This window comes from Capra hircus, chromosome 19 (assembly GCF_001704415.2).
Source record: "Capra hircus breed San Clemente chromosome 19, ASM170441v1, whole genome shotgun sequence".
Lineage (NCBI taxonomy): Eukaryota > Metazoa > Chordata > Mammalia > Artiodactyla > Bovidae > Capra > Capra hircus.
This window is the reverse complement of record NC_030826.1, coordinates 30424428-30447301: the sequence shown is the minus strand read 5'-3', so window position 1 is coordinate 30447301 and position 22874 is coordinate 30424428. Positions and strand designations below refer to the sequence as shown.

The 22874-nt window shown below is 43.6% G+C and overlaps 1 protein-coding gene across 2 annotated transcripts in view; it reads right to left on the bottom strand.

The window, feature by feature from the left end:
• Positions 1-22874, bottom strand: part of MAP2K4 (mitogen-activated protein kinase kinase 4) — a 78056-nt gene that overhangs the window by 17164 nt on the left and 38018 nt on the right. For both annotated transcript variants that reach the window (XM_018064671.1, XM_018064672.1), the window contains 2 exons: positions 12894-13068; positions 3688-3807 (listed from right to left, as the gene is read on the bottom strand). In XM_018064671.1, the coding sequence (XP_017920160.1) occupies positions 3688-3807; positions 12894-13068 (295 nt within the window). The remainder of the gene's footprint in view (positions 1-3687; positions 3808-12893; positions 13069-22874) is intronic.

The following is a 22874-nucleotide window of genomic DNA, read 5'->3' as shown; positions in this document are numbered from 1 at the left end:
CTTAAATAGTTCACAAATTACAAAAGGAAAAAAGAAACAAAAACAAACTAGAAACCTCTGAACGATCTCACAAGAAAAAGTACATTATTAAAAGGATTAGGCACAATTAATTTGAAAACCGTACAGCTCACTAGGCATGCATGAGAAAACATGACTGCGAGCAAACGTGGTCGCTGCGTGCACGTGTGAACAAGGGCTGCTCAGCACCCAGAGGATGGAAAGAGATATGGATGACGACAGAAATTACCTGTACAAAATTATGCGCGTGGTTACTAATTTTTGGATCCAGATGTATCCTCAGAGATTTTTCTCGTACGGACCTCCCACCCCAACACTCGGCCCGGATTATCTGAGAGATCAATGCCTGCTGAAGTAAAGCGGCTTGTTCGGAACGACACTGCTAATCAGTGACAGAGCTGTAGACAGAATCCAGTTGACTTAACTCCGCTCTCCTAACAACACCTACAGTGCAGGACACCTTATTTACATGCAGAGAGTGCACATGCGGTCATGACTGCTGAGATGAATAACCTCACTCTTAAAGCAGAACCGGCTGCTACCATAGTCTCATAGCTCCACACCTCTGCAGAACGATGGCTTGTAAAGCAGATCTGACACAGGTAACCTGCACTTATAGTTATTCCAAACTTTCCTCTTTAGGTCTCTTTCTCTTTTCAGTGCTCTTCAGCCTTCACAAGAGACTAACACTATTAACCTAACACACACACCTGAATTTATTTTTACTCTAAAGACACCATTTCAACAGATTTACCAGAATTTCTTAATTAGAGAAAAAGTACATTTAACCCACCTACTTACAAAAACAGTGAGGAGGGAGCTTAACTGCAGTAACAGAGTAAAGTGGGAAAATCACTGTTAAGAGTGTGAAGGCCTGATGTACTCATTCAGGCTCTCCCACTTTCTACTTGCATCAGCTTTCAGTTCAGTTCAGTTGCTCAGTCGTGTCCAGACTCTTTGCGACCCTATGAATCGCATCAGCTTGGGCCCCGTCAACTCCACATCTATGAAATGGGATAGCCCCATCCTCAGTGGACTCTGATGAAGATCAAATGAGTTAACTCATGTAAAGCACAAAGTAAAGTGTCCAGCAGGGGCTAAAAACAAGAGTTAAGAAAATGAGGGGAAAGGGGGAAAGGATGGAAAATATGAAAGCAACCAAAAGACAAAGAGTGATCATGGAATGAGGGAGAAATCCTCATAGTTTCTAAGGCACATAACTAATGGAAATGTTTTTCTCCTGGCAGTTCCTTTGAGCCATAACTGGGGACAGCAGCAATGAGCCGCATTTACAAAAAAAAAAAAAGAGGAATAGTCAGAGGTGCCTCAAAAGGCACTGACAGCAACATTACTTCCATGTTCAAGCAAAACACAGGATTACCATACAATTGAAACACAAAAATAAAAATTACTGAATGCGGATTTACTGAACTGGAAGGTGGAGGTTAGCGAAATTTAGCTACTAAGATCAAGATAAGGGTTTCAGAGACTATATCCAGACAAAACCAATAACATAATTTTTATATACCAAATGGAAGCAAGCACCTAGAAAATGAAATGTTTAAAAAGACACCACTCATTTGGAAAGGAAAAAACAGCGGGAATACATCTAATAAATGAGGCAAAATGTCTCACCAGGTTAATCAGCAAAAAATTAATTAGATACAAGTCATATCAGGAGTGTGAGAGAGAAAGGGAGGTAACATCACTAAAGATTTCACAGGTGTTACAATGATAGTATAGAGCTGTTATGAATAACTTTATACCAACTAACTTGACAGGTTAGATAAAAGGCACAGATTTCTGAAAATATAATCAAACAACCAAGTGTCACTCAAGGAGAAACAGATAACCTGAATAGAATTCTTTGAAAGAAACTGAACTGCAAAATATTAGTAATTATGCTGAGTGAAAGACAACACACAAATGAGTGGTAGATGCTGTATGGTTCCATTTACATAAAACTGTAGAAAATGCAAATTAATCCACATGGCAGAAAACAGACCTGCGGTTGCCTGAGGACAATGCAGCAGAGAGGAGTGTATAGCACTTAAGGGGCACAAGGAAGCTGAGGGGAGATGGGTACATTCGTTATCCTGATTATGCTGATAACCCTCCCACAGCGCAGCCAACTGTCAATTTTACTTCTGTAGTTATACTGAACACTTGTGTGTGTGTGTTGCGGGGAGTGGGGAGATGCAGGGAAGGAAAGGAAAAATATATGACAGAAGTAGGGTCAGAAAGGGAGGAGGTGACTAAATTCAGCCAATGTCACTGCCTCTTATATAATCTGTGCAACATGAAGAAAGTTCCAGATTCATCATCTTGCAAACAGAATGACAGTGTATAATGCTCCAGTCCAGGGTACAGCTCTGTGTCTGTACTCTTGACTGTGTGTGCTGATGTGACTGATGTAACACTATGTGAAATGGGCAAGAAAATTAACAAATTCAATAGACCTGGTCATAAAAATGAAGACTCAAGTCAAAAGTACAAGGATAGGAGGAGAAGCAGCTAAGGAAGTCTAGAACTACCTAGTGATTAACTAGTGATTCAACAAAGGGATGGCAGTATCATGAAGGAGAATGCTACCAGTTACTATCATCATCTATCAAGAGTACAGAAAGATACATAAAAATCTCAGCACTAGTGAAGAATTAACTGTCGAACCTCTAAGGTCTTCTCTAATTTTAAGAGTTCATATTTCTATTAGTACATACGTCTATTCAGTGTAACATTCAGTTCAGTCTTACAACATAGTATTTTTTAAGTCAATAACAATAATAAAACCAAGACTATACTCTCTGTGACCCAGTCTCAAAAAGGAGAAGGGTGGGACACATTTTTTTTCTCATCAGTTCATAACAAACCTGCTGGTACTGGCTCATCCTAACATTTTCAAACTGAGAATGAGTATTTAAAATGCTTAAGAGTTCAGCTCAAGTCCCATTCCCCTAAATGAACATCACAGGAGTGTGACAACTGTCCAGGACACCACATGTATTCACTGATAGCTCCAGCTCTTCTTCCTGACCTAACTCACTTCCTGCTTTAGGTAGTGGGGTGACCGGAAGCCAGTAAGTATGCTGAGAGCTGGAGGCAGAAGTGATAACCTACATCAGGACACAGAATAGGTAGAGGCCAAAAGAGAAACATGATCCTGAAACCAAGAAATTGAAGCACTAGTTTCTACATAAAAATCTAGAAAATGGAATAAAATGAAAGGATTTCTACCATAGCTGTTAATGTCTGATGGACTTTACTCAGGATTGTGGATGGACACGAATAAATGCTTGTGTTAAAGGCAGATGACGGAAATGAATAAAGGTTTAAAAAGGGGATTGAGGGGTACTGAGGGAGCTCAAGGACAAAAGAGATAGATCTAAAAATAGTAACATATTTAGAAGCCAGCTGATGTGCCAGGTTCTTAAAAAACAGAAAATATTTATAAATGAAGAAGGAAATACGGCATTCACAAATGACAAATTCACCCCCAATCCAAGGAACATGAGCAGCAGAAATTAAGAGTAAATTACCACAGTGATATACTAAAATGTTGAGAAATCAACACATTACTAATGTAAGGCATTTAACTGAAGATGAGAATCAAATGCTGCCATTCTCTTACTTATTCACTGGTCAGCTAAGACCCACGTGGCCTGTTCCTACCTCTCGGAAGAGCGCGCCATAGAACTGAACAATGTACGGGCAGTCACTGCTCCGCATCACTACGTCCAAATCCATAAGGAGCTGCTTCTGCTCTTTCTCATCCACTGTCGACCGGATTCTCTGAAAAAGAAGGACAAAAGACATCACAAAAACAAAATGATTTTACAAACTAGAGAAAAGCCACTTCTACAAGATTGAAAATTTCCAAGCAAACTTCACAAATACTAAAGAACCACACATAAAAATTATAATCTTTCTTATACTTTATAAGAACAATTTATCACTGAAAACCACAATAGCACTTAGAAAAAAACCTGCACAGTACGGCCCTTAGGAATGCTTTGAGGGACCCAGGCTTTTAACCACAAGTGCTTACTGATCACGCTGGCAGGAATGCAATCAAGTTGTGGGGCACTGAAAACCAGCCCCACATGCAAATACAAAGAAAGTCCTGAGGAGCCAGCCTTGAGCCAGTTCACAGAAACAATCCTCAGGAGTTCTGAGGACTCTACATGCTGTTAGTCACCATTTCAGAACGGTATGCAAGCAAGGCTTTCAGTGCAAGAATGGCCCCCTTCGCTCCCCCTGCGTCCTTATGCCCAGCCGCCTCCTCCTTTACACGTAGAAAACAGCCCAGAACAGGTAAAAGTGAGAACCAGCCCCCAGACTACAACCCGAGTCTCCCAAACCCTATGCTGGCATCCCCCCTTCACCATACTTTCTGTATGTTAGAAACAAAGTTCTACCTGACCCTTCAACCCATGACTCAGCCTGCAGGGCACATACACATGTGGATGCAAACCTGACAGTGAGGAAGCAGAAGGCTGTCTGTCTGCTCCCCAGGTGACGAGCCCCTCTCCATCCCTACAGTGCAGACCTGGGGGACACATCCCCACGCTCCCTCAGTAACATCTCTGCACAACACCAGCAGACAGCCACAGAAGACCAGGACCCCACCTCCCGTCACCCACCCAGGATCTGTGCTGAACATGGAGATGTTCAGAGGACAGTTCCCACTATGCGCAGCAAAGAAACAGGTTCAGAAAGTGTGAAACAGTAACAAAGTTACAGGTTCATGTGGAGGCATGCAAACAGCTGCTGTTCTCATAAAAAAGTTTACAATGTCACACCGCCCCACTTACAATACACAGCACATACTTACAAGGCAAGTTAGTATACAAAAATACACAAGATGGCATTTAGTCTTCCAAAGACTTCAAGGCACGTGTCCTCAATGTTCTCAATGTTCTCGAAAGGGATGAAGGCAGTCAATTATAATTCTTGAGTGCATTTTACAGAAGAGAAGCCAGAGGCACAGAGTATACAAGATGTATTTCACATGACAGGACAATAAGCAGGTATATAAGGAAAGGAAGTCAGTCTCTCCTTATTATTTTTCCACACTAAATGAGGAACTCCATATATTCCAAATACAAACAAATTTGATTTTATAACTTAAAATCTATAGCCTGCTTGCTAGCTACAGTACCTCATACCAAATAAAATTTAGGAATTAAAATTCATCTTGTATATACTGATTTTAAACTCTCACACGGAATGTGCTCCCCAGATAAATAAGAAAAAAAAAGACGAAGAACAAAAAATAAAAACAAGTAACACTGGTACTTTCAAAATTAAGAACCGCCCCCCCCATTTGTGTATTTTCATAGTTTGGAGAATAATCTTGCTTTTATATCAACATTGGCATAATGTCTGCTCAAAAGAGATATTTTTAAAAAGTCAAATTAGTCCAGAAATGTAATTTATATTTGTTCAAAACACTGATAATTTTTATAAACATTTAAATTACATTAACTCCTGTTTTAAAAATATAACTTTTAAAAGTGTGACTTTCCTGGTAGCTCAGGTGGTCTCCCGCAATGCAGGAGACCAGGGTTCGATCCCTGGATTGGGAAGATCCCCTGAAGAAGGAAATAGCAACCACTCCAGTACTCTTGTCTGGAAAACCCCATGGACGAAGGAGCCTGGCAGGCTACAGTCCATTGGGTCGCAAAGAGTCGGGACACGACTGAGCAACTAACACTTCACACTTTACTTTAAAAGTGTAGCTGTGAAAATACTAATTTGGGAAGGTAATTCTTTTTAAAAACATTTAACAATCCTATGTTTCTAAATTTAAAGGACAAAGAACTAATAATTAGAAACAAATAGGAAAGAAAAAGCAAACGACCCTCCAGTTGGGAAAGATTTTGATCTACTAAAGAACTGTCACTATTAATAGATATAAAGGTTTTTTTTTCACTTTCACTATTTTTTTCTACTTTTCTATATTTACAAGTGTAAATATATTTACACTTATATTTCCTTATATTTCCTGAATACACACACTTACAAAACACTATTTTAAAACATGCCCTCCTTGCTAGTTTGTTTTTTCTTTCCATACACTGGTTAGATGGCTTTCTAAATTTACAATAAACCTTAGTAGTTATCATCAATATTTAGGTCTTGAGGACCAATTTCTAAAAACGCTGCTGCTGTTGCAGAAAGGATACATGTTACTACATGAACCGCAGGCCTAACTGAAGCCCCAGTATCTGACTGATACACAAGATTATTACTAACCAAAATGGAGACAGAGCGCCTGGCACAGCTGTAGTTTGAGATCGTGAGCATGGAAGGAAAACCTATTCATCTGTAAAATATTCTTGAGTACTACTGCCAGTGCAGAAGAGAACCTGTGGCTTCTGGAGGGCCTGCTGCTCAAACATGAAACAGATTCTGCTCCTGGACACTTGTCATCACCTCTGCACACTTTCCGAACATCTCGTCCAAGTGACACGCAGAGCAAGGGGAGCGACTGGTATTACATCCCAATTGTTTGACCAAGGGCAGCTAGCTCTCAGTTATACTAAAGCTTTAGGGTCGCACTGTGACATTTGTTATATGTAGCAATTAATAAAATAAACTAATTCAAAAGGCCTAAAGGACTCAAAGAGGGGATTAATTATAAGCATACATCTCCCACAACAGCAGTAGATTCAAATTAATGATTTTAGTTCATAATTCAGTAAGTGATTCACACTGGAGAACACTTAAATAATCAACGAGTCACGTGACAGAATACTTAGCAATCAAAGTCCCTACCAGGAAAGTTTTTCTAAACGAACATCAAAGCAATGTGTATGGAAAAGATTTCTCCCATTTGAAATAAGTAAGCGGAGCATGTCAGGGAGAACAAACTTCCCTCCCCTTATGAATCTGTCCTTAATGAGGACACTGGAAATGCAAGCAAAGGTGAAGCCAACTATACTACCTAACTTCTCTTATAATCTGAATGTTTAGAAATCAAATGTGCTGATACATGCCTCAAGTTACAAGAAATTTTCATTTACTGACATCAAAACCTTAAAGCTGGACAAGGCACGACTTCCCTGGTGGCCCAGTGGTTACGGCTCTGCACTTCCACCGCAGGGTAGGCTGTGCAGGTTCAGTGCCTGGTCGGGGAACTGAGACCCCACACGGACACGAGGCACGGGGTCTCAGGCAGACTCCTCTCCACAGAAGCTAAAGAGGGACAGAGGGACAGCTTGACAGCATTTCATTTAAAATCAAACAACAAAGAGGATAAGGATTTCTTAATCAATGTAATTGTAATAAACGTATATTCAAAGTGTCCACTTCCCACAAACACCAACACTGCTATGCCAGACATGCAACCTTGTTCATGATGCTTTCCCTGCCAAACACTCCTCCTAAGGTTAGTATCTAAGACTTAAACACAAAGGAGACTCCCCTGCCACTCAGTGGCTGACTTCAGATCAACCTCAGTTAGTGAGGTGGGGGCTAGGGGAGCAAGGATCACATTCAGATCCCCAAGGCCCCCTGGATTCTTACAAACACTGGATCCTTACAAAGAAATACGCTGCTTTCCCAGCAGCAACATCTAGCATTCACTTCAGATTTTGCAAAGGCAGAAACCCCAGAAACCACTGCAGAGCATCAGCGGGCTGCCCCCTTCCTCAGAGCTGCAGGAAATCCTAGGCATTCTCAGTTTCCTCATTTCAAAACAAAGATTCTCTGCCCCACAGAGACAGCAAGAATCTCAGCCTTCGCTGCTAGAGTCTTCTAAACAGATCACACACAAAAATGTCCCTGCTACCTCACAATACTGTCACTAATAAGGTCAAAGCAGATGGCAACATTAGCCAAAACAAACCATTTTAAAAAAAGGAAAAAAAAAAAGTATTTGTAATGCTGATCACAAATGTACAACTGCCTTTAATGTCAAAGAATAACAAACTGTGTGTGTTAAATCATTTGTTTTAAATTATGAAAACACACGCTTTTACTAAGGCAGGAAGAAAGAATACTAATTCTTAATTGCAAAACCATCCAAGTCCTTCCCCGACCTAGGAACTGAACAGGTGTCTTACATCTCCTACATTGCCAAGGGGGTTCTTTACCACTAGCGCCACCAGGGAAGCCCATCCAAGTCCTTAGAATCTGCTTAATGAACTTTCAAATGTATCTTGATCAAATTAACAGCAGGACCTCCCCTTCTTCTCACTGAGGATACTGAATTCCTTCTACGTATTGCTGCTGTGCATCATCAGACAACTTGTGAGATAAGTTCCAAAAACACGTGCTACCACATCATGGGACGAGCTGCTCTGAGGACAAGCTTGATGTGTCTTGACAAGTGTGGTGTCATCTTCCCCTTCACTAATGACATCACCCACATGTAAAGAGCACACTGTTAACCTCAGCACTGAAGTATGTAAGGGCCTGAAGATCATAAATGACGGATCACCACTTTGGGAGCCATGACAATACCGTGAGACAAGAGAGGAATCTGACAGTTTCAGAGGCATGGTTGTGAGACAACAAAGAACGGCAGAAAACGTGCAGAGGTGTATCAAACATCTCTCTCACTTAAGAGAGAGGTGTGGTGAGACAGGCGCTTCTCCAAATAACTATTATACACAAGCTGGGATACAGTCCTACATCACAAGTCGGGTCAGTCAAGTGAAGACAAAGGCTTTCAGAAACTAGGTATCCAGAGTCCTCAGAAACACTGAATGGCTGATTAGATTCACCTAGAGCGACCATTTCCAAACCACACCACTTGGACAACAAAGGTTGCTCAGAGCTGTCGCCCCGGGAGCTTCTGATACAGACAGGCATCACAACACACACCACCCAGAAGAGCACAAACACAGCACAACTCCGCTCCATCGCGACACCCAGAAGAGCACTAATGCTGTCTACTGTATTTGCTGGGGTTTACATACAGTTCTGTCAACAGAAAGAACCTGCAGTCAGCAAAACACTAGGAGCAACAGCACAAGAAACCTGCACACGAGGAGCTGTAGCCCCACAGCACCAGGGACTCGGGGCGCGGGGCACGCAGCCCTGCCATTCCTTGGGACCCGCCCTCCCCGGAAGTGCTCCACTGACATGTTTCTTTCACAACACTCAAGCAACATTAGCAACATGAAATCATATGAGGCTATTCATTTGGTCTTCCTAATAAGCCCCCTGATCTAGCCAAATGAGAGCTTAAGACACTGGAATGCAGTCTCAATTCAAAAAAAGATAGCCATGGCTTCTGCATCCCACAGGTGATCTGGATAACCAAATACTAGCACTGTGGGCCCTTGAGAATCAACAAAACTACCCGAGGTGGCAGGGAAATGAAAGCCAGCCCTGCAGACTCCCACCTCCCCCAACAGCGGCCCGTCCACACAGGAGGCTTGCAAGAGACCAGATCACGTGGCCCAAGGAGGGCAGGGCTGACACTGCACGTGGAGGCTCTGGCCCTTCCCAGCAGCCATCGGGTTAACCTAGGTCTCAATTCTAGGTCAGGGGAGGCAAGAATGCAGGAATCAAGATCAGGTAACCAGCTCAGGATCAGGAACAATTAAACCAATGCAACAGGAAAGCTGGAAGAGTAGAGAAAAACCCAGGACAGAAGGAGCAAGGCAGGCAGATCACCAAGAAATGGAAAACACCTGAAACCCTTCAACGCATGTATGATCACATCACTAACTCGGTGTGGCCTACTCAGCAAATTTCAAAGAGCCGGTCTGTTTTCCCGATCAACCCAGATAACTTCTCAATTAGAAGACTCAAAGCTCATCTTAACAATGACAATCCTTACACCTTCCTACCCCACCCAACGGTCAGATCAGGTCCATTCTCCACTGAGATGAGAATCTGACTCCCCTGTTACCCCACTGCCTTCCATCTTCACTCTCTTTTATTCCCTCTCCCTTCCATTTTCATTCTTTCCTACTCTCCCTACAAACAAGAACTGGGCAGGCTCCTTCAAAAAGTAAATCTGGACCTACCAACAGGGCAGCAGTGGTCCAGGCCTGCATGAGGTCGCTCCTCCGGCCCTTGGGTGGCAATCCTAGTTAGCCGCCCCTCCCCACTCTAGCCACAGACAGCTCTTCTTGATTCTTCCCTCTGGTGTCCCTGGATTTGCCTGGATCAGATTCTGATCATCTGGGACTAACTCCGCTACGGGTTTCTCCCAGATCTGAATTTCTCTAACCCTGACTGCTTCCTCAGTTGTTTGGTCTGAACCGTGGGCTCCTTCCCCATGACAACCAGCCCTGCCAGAGAGCTAAGCAGACACCTACTTCCCTCCCAGAGGATGGTGATTGCGTGTCTCATGTGTTCGTCCAGCGGTTATTCCACCATCATGCAAATTGGGGCATGAAATGTTATTGCAGAGGATGCTGATCCAAGCCCGAAGGGCCAGCGTCAGAGGACGTCCTTCCTGACCTCTAAAAGACCCTGTGGCAATACATTCCCAAAGTGCATCAGACGACAGTGTGGAGTTACTTCAAGTGGCCATCTCATTTCCCTGACATCAAGGAGGACTCACAAGAGTGTGAACCGCTATCTCACAGTTCCTTTAAATCTCCATATCTCAGAGCTAAACCCAGCGCTTGATCAGGAATAGAGCCGTCCATGTGAAAAGTCACACCTAAATCCTTAATCACACAATGCCTCTGTGTATCTGTACTTGTCGATCTGGTCTGTGAGCCAAAATGAAGAGCAAACAGTCTCTCTCGGGTGTGAGGAAAAGCTAAGTATTTTCAAAGAGACCAACAACAATACATTTTAAAATGTGCAGTTATGGCATGTATCAGTCCTCAAACGGGTGCCAATTTTTAATTACATGAAAGCACAAACACTTACTCTTCCATAGTTATTCGAATTCACAGATTCCAATCGTTACACCCGATCAATATCCTGAGTGGAACGTCACACTATCCAGTTCAACGAGAGCGTGGCCATGTCTCATTTGCTCCTTCTTTTTAAATCGCCCTCCCAGCAGCCCCCATGCTAAACTATCATGCTTGCTCAAGAATTCAACGTGACAAAGAGACAGTATCACTTGCTGAGTGCAGATGTGACAGGCATCCGTCTGCAGGTCCCAAGACCACCTGAGAAGCGTTTCTCAGTCAGATGACGGATGGCAGACAGTTTCCCAGTTTCTCTCTTAAATTCTTTCAAAACTTGAGTAAGCATTATAGAGTCGCAAATGTCAGCAAATTAAAATCAAAATCTTCAACATCACAATGAAGGAACTTCTTTGTTTACCTTTAAAACTTGTTAACCCTGGCTACAGTCTATCCGTATTACCAAAACAGATTATGCTGCTGACCGACAGAGTGAAGCACAGACTGAAAAAAGCAGGACATAATTATTAAAAGTACCTTCCCTGGCATCTGGGAGAAAAGTCTAGAACTTTAGTTTATAGGATAGTTTTTCCTTCAACCTCTGCCACGTAAAAGTGAGTGTCGTGCACGGACAGTACATAAGGACAGTGCAAAGCTTGTGCAGAGCAGGCTAAATAAAATGACTTCTTTCCACTCACACTACAGTGCACAACATAAAGAGAAGTTATTTTACATTCCAAGGAAAACAACATTTTCATTCAACAGATAATCCAAAGCAGAGGTTCCAGCCTGTGCATGTTGAGAGGTCTGTGGTTGCATGCAAAATGTTGTATATGTAAGCATCTTCCCAAGAAAAAGTCTACAGTTCTCACCACATTGTAAAAGAAATATGGCCAAAAACAGGTTAGGCTCCATAGGGAGAATCCTACAATTTCATCCCACCATCTATTTTTCATCAGTTTTACACAACCCAGCAAAGAAAACTGCTCAACAGTGAAGGAGGCTAAAAGAGTAACACTTCACTCACAATAAACTTGAATACAGGAAGCGTTTTTACATTAACGTGACACAAATCCACTCCCAAAAGTCAAGCAGGAAACAGGCAACTCCTCTCATCAAGTCATTTTGATAACCTTTCAAGTCGGGGGGGCTAACAGGAAGATGATGCGCTTGTCTGTCTGCAAATCCATTCTCAATTCTTACCAACTGGGAAAGTATTTGTTCCCGCAAGAATTTTAAGTTCGATGAGAGTGTGGCCTTATCTCATGTTTCCCTTTTTCATTCAAAATTGCCCCCAGCCATCATCAATTTTCCTGAAATATCTTACAGAGAGGGAACATTCAGTTAAACATTTGAATGACCAGATGAACAACTACACTGACATGGGGAGTCGGGTGGAAACTCTCGGCTCCTCCCAGGTGCCAACGTCAGCCTGCCAGGTACCGTGTTCGGGCCAAGCTGCACGTGTGGCCCTCACGACAGTCACGGTACTGACAGAGGCGACAGCACTGTCGCAGAGCACGCGTGTCAGCACACCCTGGGCGAGGGGCCCTACCGAATGGGGATGAAATACACACAGAGCAGCCGAGCCGGTCAGGACCGAGTAAGGTTGAGGTTAGTGGCAACAGCATGTGCGTGGTTTCCGGGAAACCGTCAGTGAGCCTGCTGTTAGCCCTAGCCCCGCACCCCGCCCAACCCAGAGCGCAGCCTCCTCGTCCGGCTCCCGCCTGGTGCCCCGCAGCACCGCCCAGGTCCCCAGGGTGCGGCCGCCCGACCGGAACTCACCTTGGCAGCGGAAGGGCCTGGAGTTCAAAACACGTTAATGCATCATGCCAGGGGTGCAGGGAACATGCACAGGTCACAATTCATGTTTCCAGAGGGGAGAAAACATGCCAGCAGTTAAGAACACCGCCCGCAGAAGAACCGGGGGGAAGAGCTGTGTGGCCCCACGGGTAACCACGACAGCAGGGGCAGAGCAGTGGCACCGCCACGCCCAGACATCACGCCTCACGGGTTAAAGCACCCAGAACAACCGCGGGCATCACCTACTTTAACTGCCATTATTTGCCCACTGGGTTTGTGGACCATTTTGTTGACAGAACCGTAAGCTCCTCGTCCAATCTCTCCGAGGTCTTTCAAGTCCTCTGCAGTGAAATCCCAGTGCTGCTCAGGGGAGATCTTCAGTTTTCCTGACGACTCAATGCTGTGTGTTCTCAGTCTCTCTCTGTTAAGATATTAGGAAGCAATTTTTCCACATTTTAAATAGGTTTCGACTTTATTTTTTCTTTTTTAGCTAGCACTGATTAATGTGTGGGAAAATTTCTTTCCTCATTAGTTACTACAACAGTCTGAGTTTCTGGGGATTTGTTTGATCATTTGCTTATGCCATTTTGGTTTTTCACACACCGAGTTAAGAAAGGCCTAAACTCAGGGAGTTGACAAACACAAATTTAATAGGACTCATAAAGCCAAACTTCCATTTGGGGAAGAAACTCCTACTGCACACCAGTTTCATTTCCAAATATAAGATCTTTTCCAGACTTTGCAAAACTGCATTATCAAATCCAGAATCCCAGGTGCTACGAACCTTATTTTCAAAAATCTCTTATCCTGCTTGACCCAACATGGATTATTCCAGGTCCTCGTTCTTTAACACAGCTAGATGTTCACAAACTCTGCCATCCATCAGAAGCACCTGGGGATATGTATTAACTCCCAATGCCCAGGCATCATCATATAGCTATCAAATCAGAATATGTGGGCACAGAGGTCAGAAAACAGGGTATTTTAAGGCACCCAGGTGATGCCAGCAAAGTTTGGGACTAGCACCTCAGGGTACTGCCCTGCTCCTTGTTAACGCCATGCTGTGGAGGGAGAACAGGTGAACAGCTAGCCAGCTGGCTCCAAGAGGAGCACTGCCACGTGAGCCTCTCAGTCCTTGATGAGCAGAGAGCAATGGATGGGGGAAAAAAGCTTCATGGACAGAAGAACTCACTTGTTACAGATTTTCATTACATAAAAAAACCACCTCCAAAATGTGAGCTGGAGATCAAATATTAACTTCTAACCATACTTCGTAAAAAACCAAATCCAATGAAAAATGTTACATCGATCATGTTTTTTTGGTTTCTCTCTTGCACACACACCCATGTGTAGGAATGAACTGTATCAAACCAGAGTGCAGCAGACATAAAGAAAAAGACTCCACTGAATATTATCTACAGTTTTTCCATTTCATAGTAAATGATCAGAAACTTTTAAAACTTGATCTCGTGATACAAGCAAGAACATGATTGGTTATCTATTTCTTCTTCCAAAATTTAGGAAGTTTTCACAGATTAGCACGACTGTTTTTTATAGTTACTTTTAAGCTTCTCGTGTACTTAGAATTTTAAAATCACTCTCCCAGAATAATCATTTATACCAGTATTAATAACATCTGAGTCAAGGTTATAGTTAAAAAGTTAATACACTCTGTCTAAATAAAAACTTAGTAAACCAGCATTCCAAATGCCAGATTCTCAAACCATAACTTTAGTAAGTCACAGTGCCAGCTTTCATCCATACAAGTTCTTTTCAGTTTACAAATCACTTTCACCAGTACTATATATACCTAGCATCTTGAGTCACAGGAAGCCCAGAAACCAGTGGCATAAGTGACCATTCAGGTGTGAAGCTTGAACTGCCTAAGATGGAATCAGATCTAAGCAAGTGGGTCTCTGCCTACTTTTCCATTGAAGTAGGTAGAGCGATTAAGCCAGGAAACACTCTAACATAAAGAAGTTCCATATACAATGACTACTGTTCTATGACCACCGACAAGAAAACCTCTATGGCTCAGTTTAATCACTGGTGAGATAGTCAGCACTGGCCCACTGCTGAGGGTCATGGCAGACAGGCTGTAAGGTGGTGCCTGTGACCTCCACTTTCCCAGTATCCACATCTCTATGTAAACACCTCTCTTTGAACACAGACGGGACCTGTGGCTTGTTTCCAGCCAACAGAATACAGCAAAGGCTATCACTCATGATTACAATGTATCACATAACATTTACCATTAGCATTCCTGAGAAATGAAATGAATATTTCATTGCTACATAAAGTCACACAAAAACAAGTTATAATACTGCCACAAAGATCAAATTTTAGAATTATAAATATCTCTGCAAACGGTTCAGCTTACTGTAGACCTGCTGTATGGCTTTTGGATAAGCTCCTTTTTTTCTTTTTGAAAGTGAACAGACTGACAGATAAGGATGTGGGTTATCTTCTCGGGCTAATGAAAACAGTCACAAATTGAGTAAGGTGATAGGTGTACAACTCTGAATATACTCAAAGTGATAGAATCATACAGCTTAAATGGGTGAGTTGTATGGTGTATGGGTGATACCTCCTCAATAAAGCTGCTGAAAGAAAAAGATGAACAGGAAAACGTGATTTTTACCCAGAGATCCACTTTCTCAGACAGGAAAAGAGCTGCGAAAATCACAGAAAAACATGCTACAGTTATGCCATCCCCAAGGCGAGGGGGGTCAGCACCAGAAATTTGTTTTCTATGTGACTGTTTCTGTTTTGTAAATAGATTCATTTGTATTATTTCTTAAGATTCCACACGTGTATATTTGCCCTTCTCTGTCTGACTTACTTTACCAAGTATACTGCTCTCTAGATTCATTCATGGCTCTGCAGATCGCAGTCATTTATTCTTTGTCACGGCTGAGTAAGCCAGGCATCTGTTGATGGGCACTTGGGTGGGTTCCACGTCTTGGTTATTATAAACAGTGCTGCTATGAACCCTGGGGTGCACGTTTCTTCTCAAATTAGAGGGTTTTTTCCTCCAGATATATACCCAGGAGTGGCACTGATAGATCATATGGTAGCTTGTTTAGTTTTTTAAGGAATCACCATACTGTTTTCCACGGTGGTGACACTGATTTACATTCCCACTAACACTGTACGAGAATTCTCTTTTCTCCACGCTCTCTTCAGCATTTACCATTTGTATACTTTTTGATGATGGCCATTCTGACAGGTCGGTGATACATCATTATAGTTTGTGTTTCTCTCGTAATTAGTGATATCGAGCATCTTTTCAAGTGCCTATTGGCCATCTGTATGGCTGAGTACTTTCTCTGATAATTGTTCTTTGGGACAGAAATGAGCAACTTGTCCATTAATACCGAATCATCACTACTGTATTTTAATTACTGTCCCTTCTTTGACCCAGACTAATCTATGAGTTTCTGAAATCCTGCTGCTGCTGCTAAGTCACCTCAGTCGTGTCCGACTCTGTGCGACCCCATAGACGGCAGCCCACCAGGCTCCTCCATCCCCGGGATTCTCCAGGCAAGAACACTGGAGTGGGTTGCCATTTCCTTCTTCAATGCATGAAAGTGAAAAGTGAAAGTGAAGTCGCTCAGTCGTGTCCGACTCGTAGCGACCCCATGGACTGCAGCCCACCAGGCTCCTCTGCCCATGGGGTTTTCCAGGCAAGAGTACTGGAGCGGGTTGCCATTGCCTTCTCCGTCTGAAATCCTACTGACACCTAAAAAGTCAAAGAACTGTGACATAATGTTCTGGAACATAATCAGAGTGGGCATGGAGAAAAGTTTTATTTCTATCTAATGTGTGTTAATAACTGCCAGAGGCTTTGTACACAGGAGGGTGGGCTTGTTTTTTTAAAGAAATAGAACGGCACAGCCAAAGTGATCTGGGATAGCTCTAGCCCCACCCCCCACCACCGGCACGTCTATTACATACAGGGCTTTGCTGTGCAAATTCAGCAGCAGGACAAGCACCTCAACCCCTTCTTCCAACCGGATTACCCAATCCTAATCTCTCCTGCAGCTACACAGGCAGAAGAGAAATTTAAGAAAGGAAATCGATCATAATGGGAGAAAAGCACTATGAACAATTCAGTGTACACCTTTCGCATTTTCTGGTACTATTACACAGTGACCTGTCACACTGTCTGCTTTACAGATGTCGCTGAGTGCACGGTTGACATGAGTGCAACTACACGGGCCACATGGCTGCATCTCACTGCCTGGGGAGTCTGTCTGCGCTGACCGTGCAGGACCAGGGCAGGAACCCCCTGGGCCGGGCCCACAGCACCTTTTCTCTCAGGCCAACCTCAACAGTGACTAGATCACTCTTAGGAGGCATTTTGATCTATTACTCTTAGAGTCGGATGTTCTCAACTATTCAGTAAATAACTGTTTCTTCTTTGGTTAACCACCTGAGATAACATCCCCTTAACCAAAGCGCTCTCACACCGGTGTTTGTTTTGTTGTTGCTGCTTCTGCTATGCTGTACTAAGTCACTTCAGCAGTGTCCAACTCTTTGCAACCCCATGGATTGTAGCCCTCCAGGGTCCTCTGTCCATGGGATTCTGCAGGCAAGAATACTGGAGTGGACTGCCATGCCCTCCTCCAGGGGATTTTCCCGACCCAGGATCAAACCCTCATCTCTTACATCTCCTGCACTGGCAGGTGGGTTCTTTACCACAAGCACCACCTGGGAAGTCCACTGCTTCCGCTAAAAAATTCTTTTTCTGTTAACATCCCTATCAACCCTTTGTTCTGTACTACACATATTTCTCCAGGGTGCTGTTTACCTTCCGATTGTATTTAAGAAATTATATATGTAAAAAATGCAGTAATTGGGGCATTTTAGAATCAATCATTCCCACCACATTCTCTGGCCATCCTGCAGTATCATCTAAGTTCACTTCCACATGCAATACGGATTTCACTCCACCACTGCATTTTCAGTTTCCTAGCACCGTCTTTTTTTTTCTCATCTATCACCCTTTTCAGTAATTCTGTTGCCTATTCATCCAAATTTGTTATCTCAATACTTTCCAATCCTTTTTAAGACGTGCCATGATTTCTTCTACTTTATTACAAATGCTAATCATCCATGTGAGACGTGATTTTGAATGCTGTTCAGAGATGCTCTTTCTCAAGCATCAAAGATATGATTCCCTAATTCCATACCTCTCCTCCCATCTCACGATGAGTGTCTTATGAAACTTGTGTTCAGGGTACTATGGAGCATCAGGAGAGACAGACTGACAACTAGAAAATCAGACAATATATGGAAAGGTCTTGAAGACCCTGGACAGCAGGCACCAAAGGGCAGTGAGACCCGAGAAGCAGGAAATCCACAAGGTGAGCCCTGCAGTACCCCAACTTACTACCTAGAAACGACTGCACAGACGGCAGCACAGGGAGGGCAGGTTCAGGCAGACCCTCACGTGAAGGTGTTGGGTCTGGGAGTCTGGGGAGACTGCGTTCTCAAGGCAGAGTGCTGGATAAGAGAGCTGCACAGAAGAACCCCAGAGACATGCAGGAGGGGTTCCTTGATCAGCACAAGCTTATGAGGAACCTACATAAGCCTGAGGAAAGAGCTACCCAAAAGCATAATAGGGAAGGATACTGAAGCTCATACAACAATCCCTGCCTGCAAAGCAGAAAACTCCATATTCACAGGGAAATCGAGAAAGCACACCGAAGGATCCAGTCTCGCCTACCAAAGCTAAAGAGTGAGACCCAAAAGGATCCAAGTATTTCTGAGTAACTTAACCAAAGAAAAAAGCTCAAAAATACGTAAGATATAAAAATAGCCAGCACTCCATATCTGCCACGCAATATAAAATCAAGTATGCAAAGAAGCAAGATACTAGGAACCATCTCAAGGAGAAAAAGCAATCAACTCAAAGTGACCCAGAGATGACAGAGCGGCAAGTATGAGCAGATAAGCACAATGAAACAGTGCTTATGATTGCATTCCATGTGTTCAAAAAATTAAAGAATGGAGAGAACCACCAAATCAAATGTCTAGATGGAAAAACCATCAGGGGGCAGGAAGAAACTTTGGGGATGATGAACATGTCTGCCTTCTTGCCTGTGGTGATGGCTTCATGGGCACACACAGCAAAACCTAGCAAACGTACACTTTTACATGTGTGCAGATTATTCTGTGTCAATTACCCCTTGATAAAACTGTTGAGAGGGAGAGACACAGACTGGCTTCCCTGGACCCCACTCTGTGTGAAAGGGGTGTGCCTGTCACATGTCTACAGTTGAAAGCACGCAGTCTGAGGCATCCAGAGCTCAGCGCATCACCAATCAGGACACTGGCTGCTCCCAAGGCAAATGGACCACCCCCAGCCTCCTTGTTCTCCGGCACTGTGCTCTCGACTGACAGCGGCACGTACAAACTACATCTCTCAGTCCATCTGCTGCTCCAATCCTTCCCTGCATCCACCTCCCACACATCTCAGAATGACCACGCTACCCAGCGGAACAGGTCAGCATCCACGTCTCCTCCTCCTACCCCCCTCCCCACTACTTTCTGTGGTTACCACGAGTGGGCAGGACAGAAAAGGGAATGAAGACGCTCTCTGCATTTGAGACCAGAGGCTCAGGGGGGTCCCCTACCACAGGCAGTCTCTGCAGCAATGTTGGAAGAGAAACCCTGGGTACCTTTTTTCTTTACCCTGTTACTGTTATTAGTGATCAGACATAGCATTTAGCATTAAGTTGTCTTAATTTTCTATGTTTCATATTTTCACCTTTGTTTCTTAAATGTTTTAGCAGGTGGCTGCTACTCACGTATCATTTTGTACTACAAATATGAAATTATTTTTACAAAATGAGAATTTTAGTTCCTCAAACAAATATGAACCAAGAGTCTGAACCACTTTCATTCCTAACCTACAGCTAATGTTTGACACTATTACTATGTGAACTGTCTTTTAAATATGTAATTATGAAACTATATTCTCAAGCTTTTAATATTTTGGGGGAGCATTTATCCAAATAAGCCAGTGAGAAAAAAGATTTTATAGAAGTAAATTAGCAGACACATTTAGCATGTATTTTATATACCTACTAAAACCTAGTATATTTTTGAACCTTGGAGTGTTAAATTGTTAGCTTGTGTAAACTATGATTAACCTATGTGCTTTAAACCTTATCTCATTCTATTTCCTTACGTATACTCTAGGTGCCAATAGAAACATTAAAAGTTAAAGTCATTGTAGTCAGTTTGAATTCTTCTCTAAAGCATACAGTTCACCATGGGTGGCACTTAACACATAAAAGATCTTGTTAAAGGAAGAAGAGAAGAGAACTCCCATTCCTACTGCTTCCTAACTTCTCAGTTTGGTATTCAAGATCCAGAGTCACAGACTAACAGAATCCCATTAGAAAGAAAATCTGAGCTTCTCTAGTCTCATCCTTCAGGAAACTGTGCCTGAGAGCCCGGAACGGGCTGAGTGTTCCTCCTCTGTACCCACGTATGGTAAGACCAAGACACACCTACACAGTAGGCTGGCTTGTATTGCTTATTCTTGGAGAACCCTAATTTGGATCCACTTCTAACCATCGTTGCTTAGTTCTGCTTAATTCTGTGATTATCTCCATCAAGTCTACACCAGGGGCTTCATTTTCAGGTGCACAGGTGAGGATGCAGGCACTAGGCAGGGGTCCCTGAGATCATAGAGCAAAGGGAGTTTTCTCGGCAGTTCCACCTCTCTCACTAGAATACCCTGTCTACATTTGATTCTTCACTATGGGCAGGTGTCACTGCTGAAACATTTTCAAACAGACCCAAACACACTGACTGAGGCTTCCAAGGGCTGCAGGGACAGAAATCCACCATCACGACCATGGCTCATGAATGTGTTCAGAAGGTAAAGGAGACATCACCGGCCTCACCTGCCCAGGCCAACAGTCTATACGCTCTCTTGACAATACAGAGGCTCTCCAACCAGAGTCAAGCCTCCAACTAATGGTTCTGTTCACTCGCTCGTGTATGAAACTTACTTATTTTAAATCATGTACACACTTCCCATTGTCATAATCTAGTCTAATCTCTCAAAACGCTGGTTCTTATTTTGGTTCCAATCACCTCTCAATACATTTCCAGATTCAGTCTGCTGTTCCCTAGGGGGTGGCAGTTGAGGAGACGGATGGCGATGCTTAACAGCAGACGATGCTCGTGGTTTCCCAGGAATGTTTTAGCACTTCTCCTGTGAATATTCCGGGACCACCTCCGCCCAGCTGCTTCTGTCTGCATCACAGAGGCCGTGCGCTGTGGCTGCAACTGCGCCTGTGTGTCCTGTCCTTGTAAAGTTAGTTTAACATCCTTTCCAGCAGGTCAATAAGTCTACTTCAGAGTATCTGCCTCATAGGTTTCCCAAGGAAACTTGCCAGGAACTGGCTTTTCTTAACGCAGCACATGGTCCAAGAAGCCAAAGCTCAGCTCTCTAACACCACGTGCAGTGGGTTCAATCACGGCTCCAACAGAAGACACGTCCCCCTGCAACCTCAGAAGGTGACCGTATCTTTACATGTGTAAGTAGGAAAATGATCTCAAGAGAAGACTGTCCTGGAGTAGGGAGGACTCTAAATGTAAGGATGAGTGTCCTTAGAAGAGACAGAAAAGGAGAAAACAGAGACACACAGAGAGGCGCAGGGAGGTCTGGAAGGTGGCAACTGGAATTGTGTGACCAAAACCCGAGGGACGCCAGGAGCTCCCAGAGCTGGAAAAGGGACGGGGGGAGGGGCAGGGGGGGTTGGGGAGTGGTGGCTCTGGAGCCTTTGGACGAGGCACAGCCTCACCAGCACCGAGACTTCAGATTTTGGCCTCCCGAACCTGAGAGGACACATTCCTGTTGCTTGAAGCCACCAAGTCTGTCGTAATTTGTTCTGGCAGCCCTAGGAATCCCACATGCTGTCTGAATCACAAGCCACCAAACTTCTTCTGTCAAGGGACAGACAATAAATACGTCAGGCTTTGCCATCTACACAAGTGTCTGTGGCAAATATATGACTACCTGGGTATGGCTACATCTCAATTAAACCTGATTTTCAAAAACACAGCAGCAGGCCACACCTGGCCCATGGGCTGTAGTCTGCTGACTGCGCAATCTAAATGACATCTAGTCAGCTAAACATCACTCATCATTTGAACGACCTGAGTCCTATCCATTCAGTTCTCACATCGCTTCTCTTTCAAATTTACCATTATGCTCTGGAGGAGAAGAAATTTCAATTATCTACCCAGATCCTATAGTTTTATTTCCAGGAATTAATCTTGAGATACACTTCCTGCTTTTTCTGGAAAAGCCTGCCCAGATGCCCCGGGAGAGACCCCTCTGCAGCTCCCCCCTTTCTCCCTGTGCAGGGCAGTGAGGGCACGAGGCTGCACATGCCACCTGGCCCAGGTGCCCTCACAGTGGCGGGGCCTCCAGCAGCAGTCGTTACCTCAGCAGCGGCCTCCTGCTTGCACGGGAAAGTGTGACTCCCCGAGCCTGCCAAGGCCTGCTCGTTTTCCCTTGATAAATAAGTATCTTCTTGTGTCCACAGCTACCTCTCACAAGACCCCTTTCTCATCTAATCAGCTGGAAATGTGTTTTCTCCTTTTATTTCATTATCATGTTCTTCTCCCTCATTTACTGTTATCCTGACTTCCTCCGGATGCTGTCAAACATTTCTTTCTTCCCAAATTATCCCTTCCACCTCCTTCCCAGAGCTTCCTTGATTTTAGCAAGCACACACTAAAATGCCTCAAGCTGTTTCACTCTCTCCTCAGCATATAAATAGACATAACGCGTAAGCGTCCTCAGACAGGAAAACAAACGGAACACATACCCTGCACCACACTGCAACTGTTCTTCTGTGTCCATGCTCTTAGGATCTCTAGATGAACACTGCTTTATGCATCCTTCTGCAATGCAGCTCTGTTAATTCAGGAAATTTCCACAGTAAACGCAATCTGCCGGTTGCCATGGAAACTGCCTGCTTCCTGGCACTACTAACAAAATGAGTATCTTTCCTAAGATCCAAGATGAGGCAAAAGGAAAAGCTGAAAAAGGAAAGATTTCTAGAAGAGTCGCTCAAACAATCCAAAGATAAACATTCAAATTCTGATATTCATATTCAGTGAACAGAAAATACTGATTGTACAAGTCTGCAGTATTTTGAAGTAGTGGAGATTTATGAAGTAGAAGTACTTTGT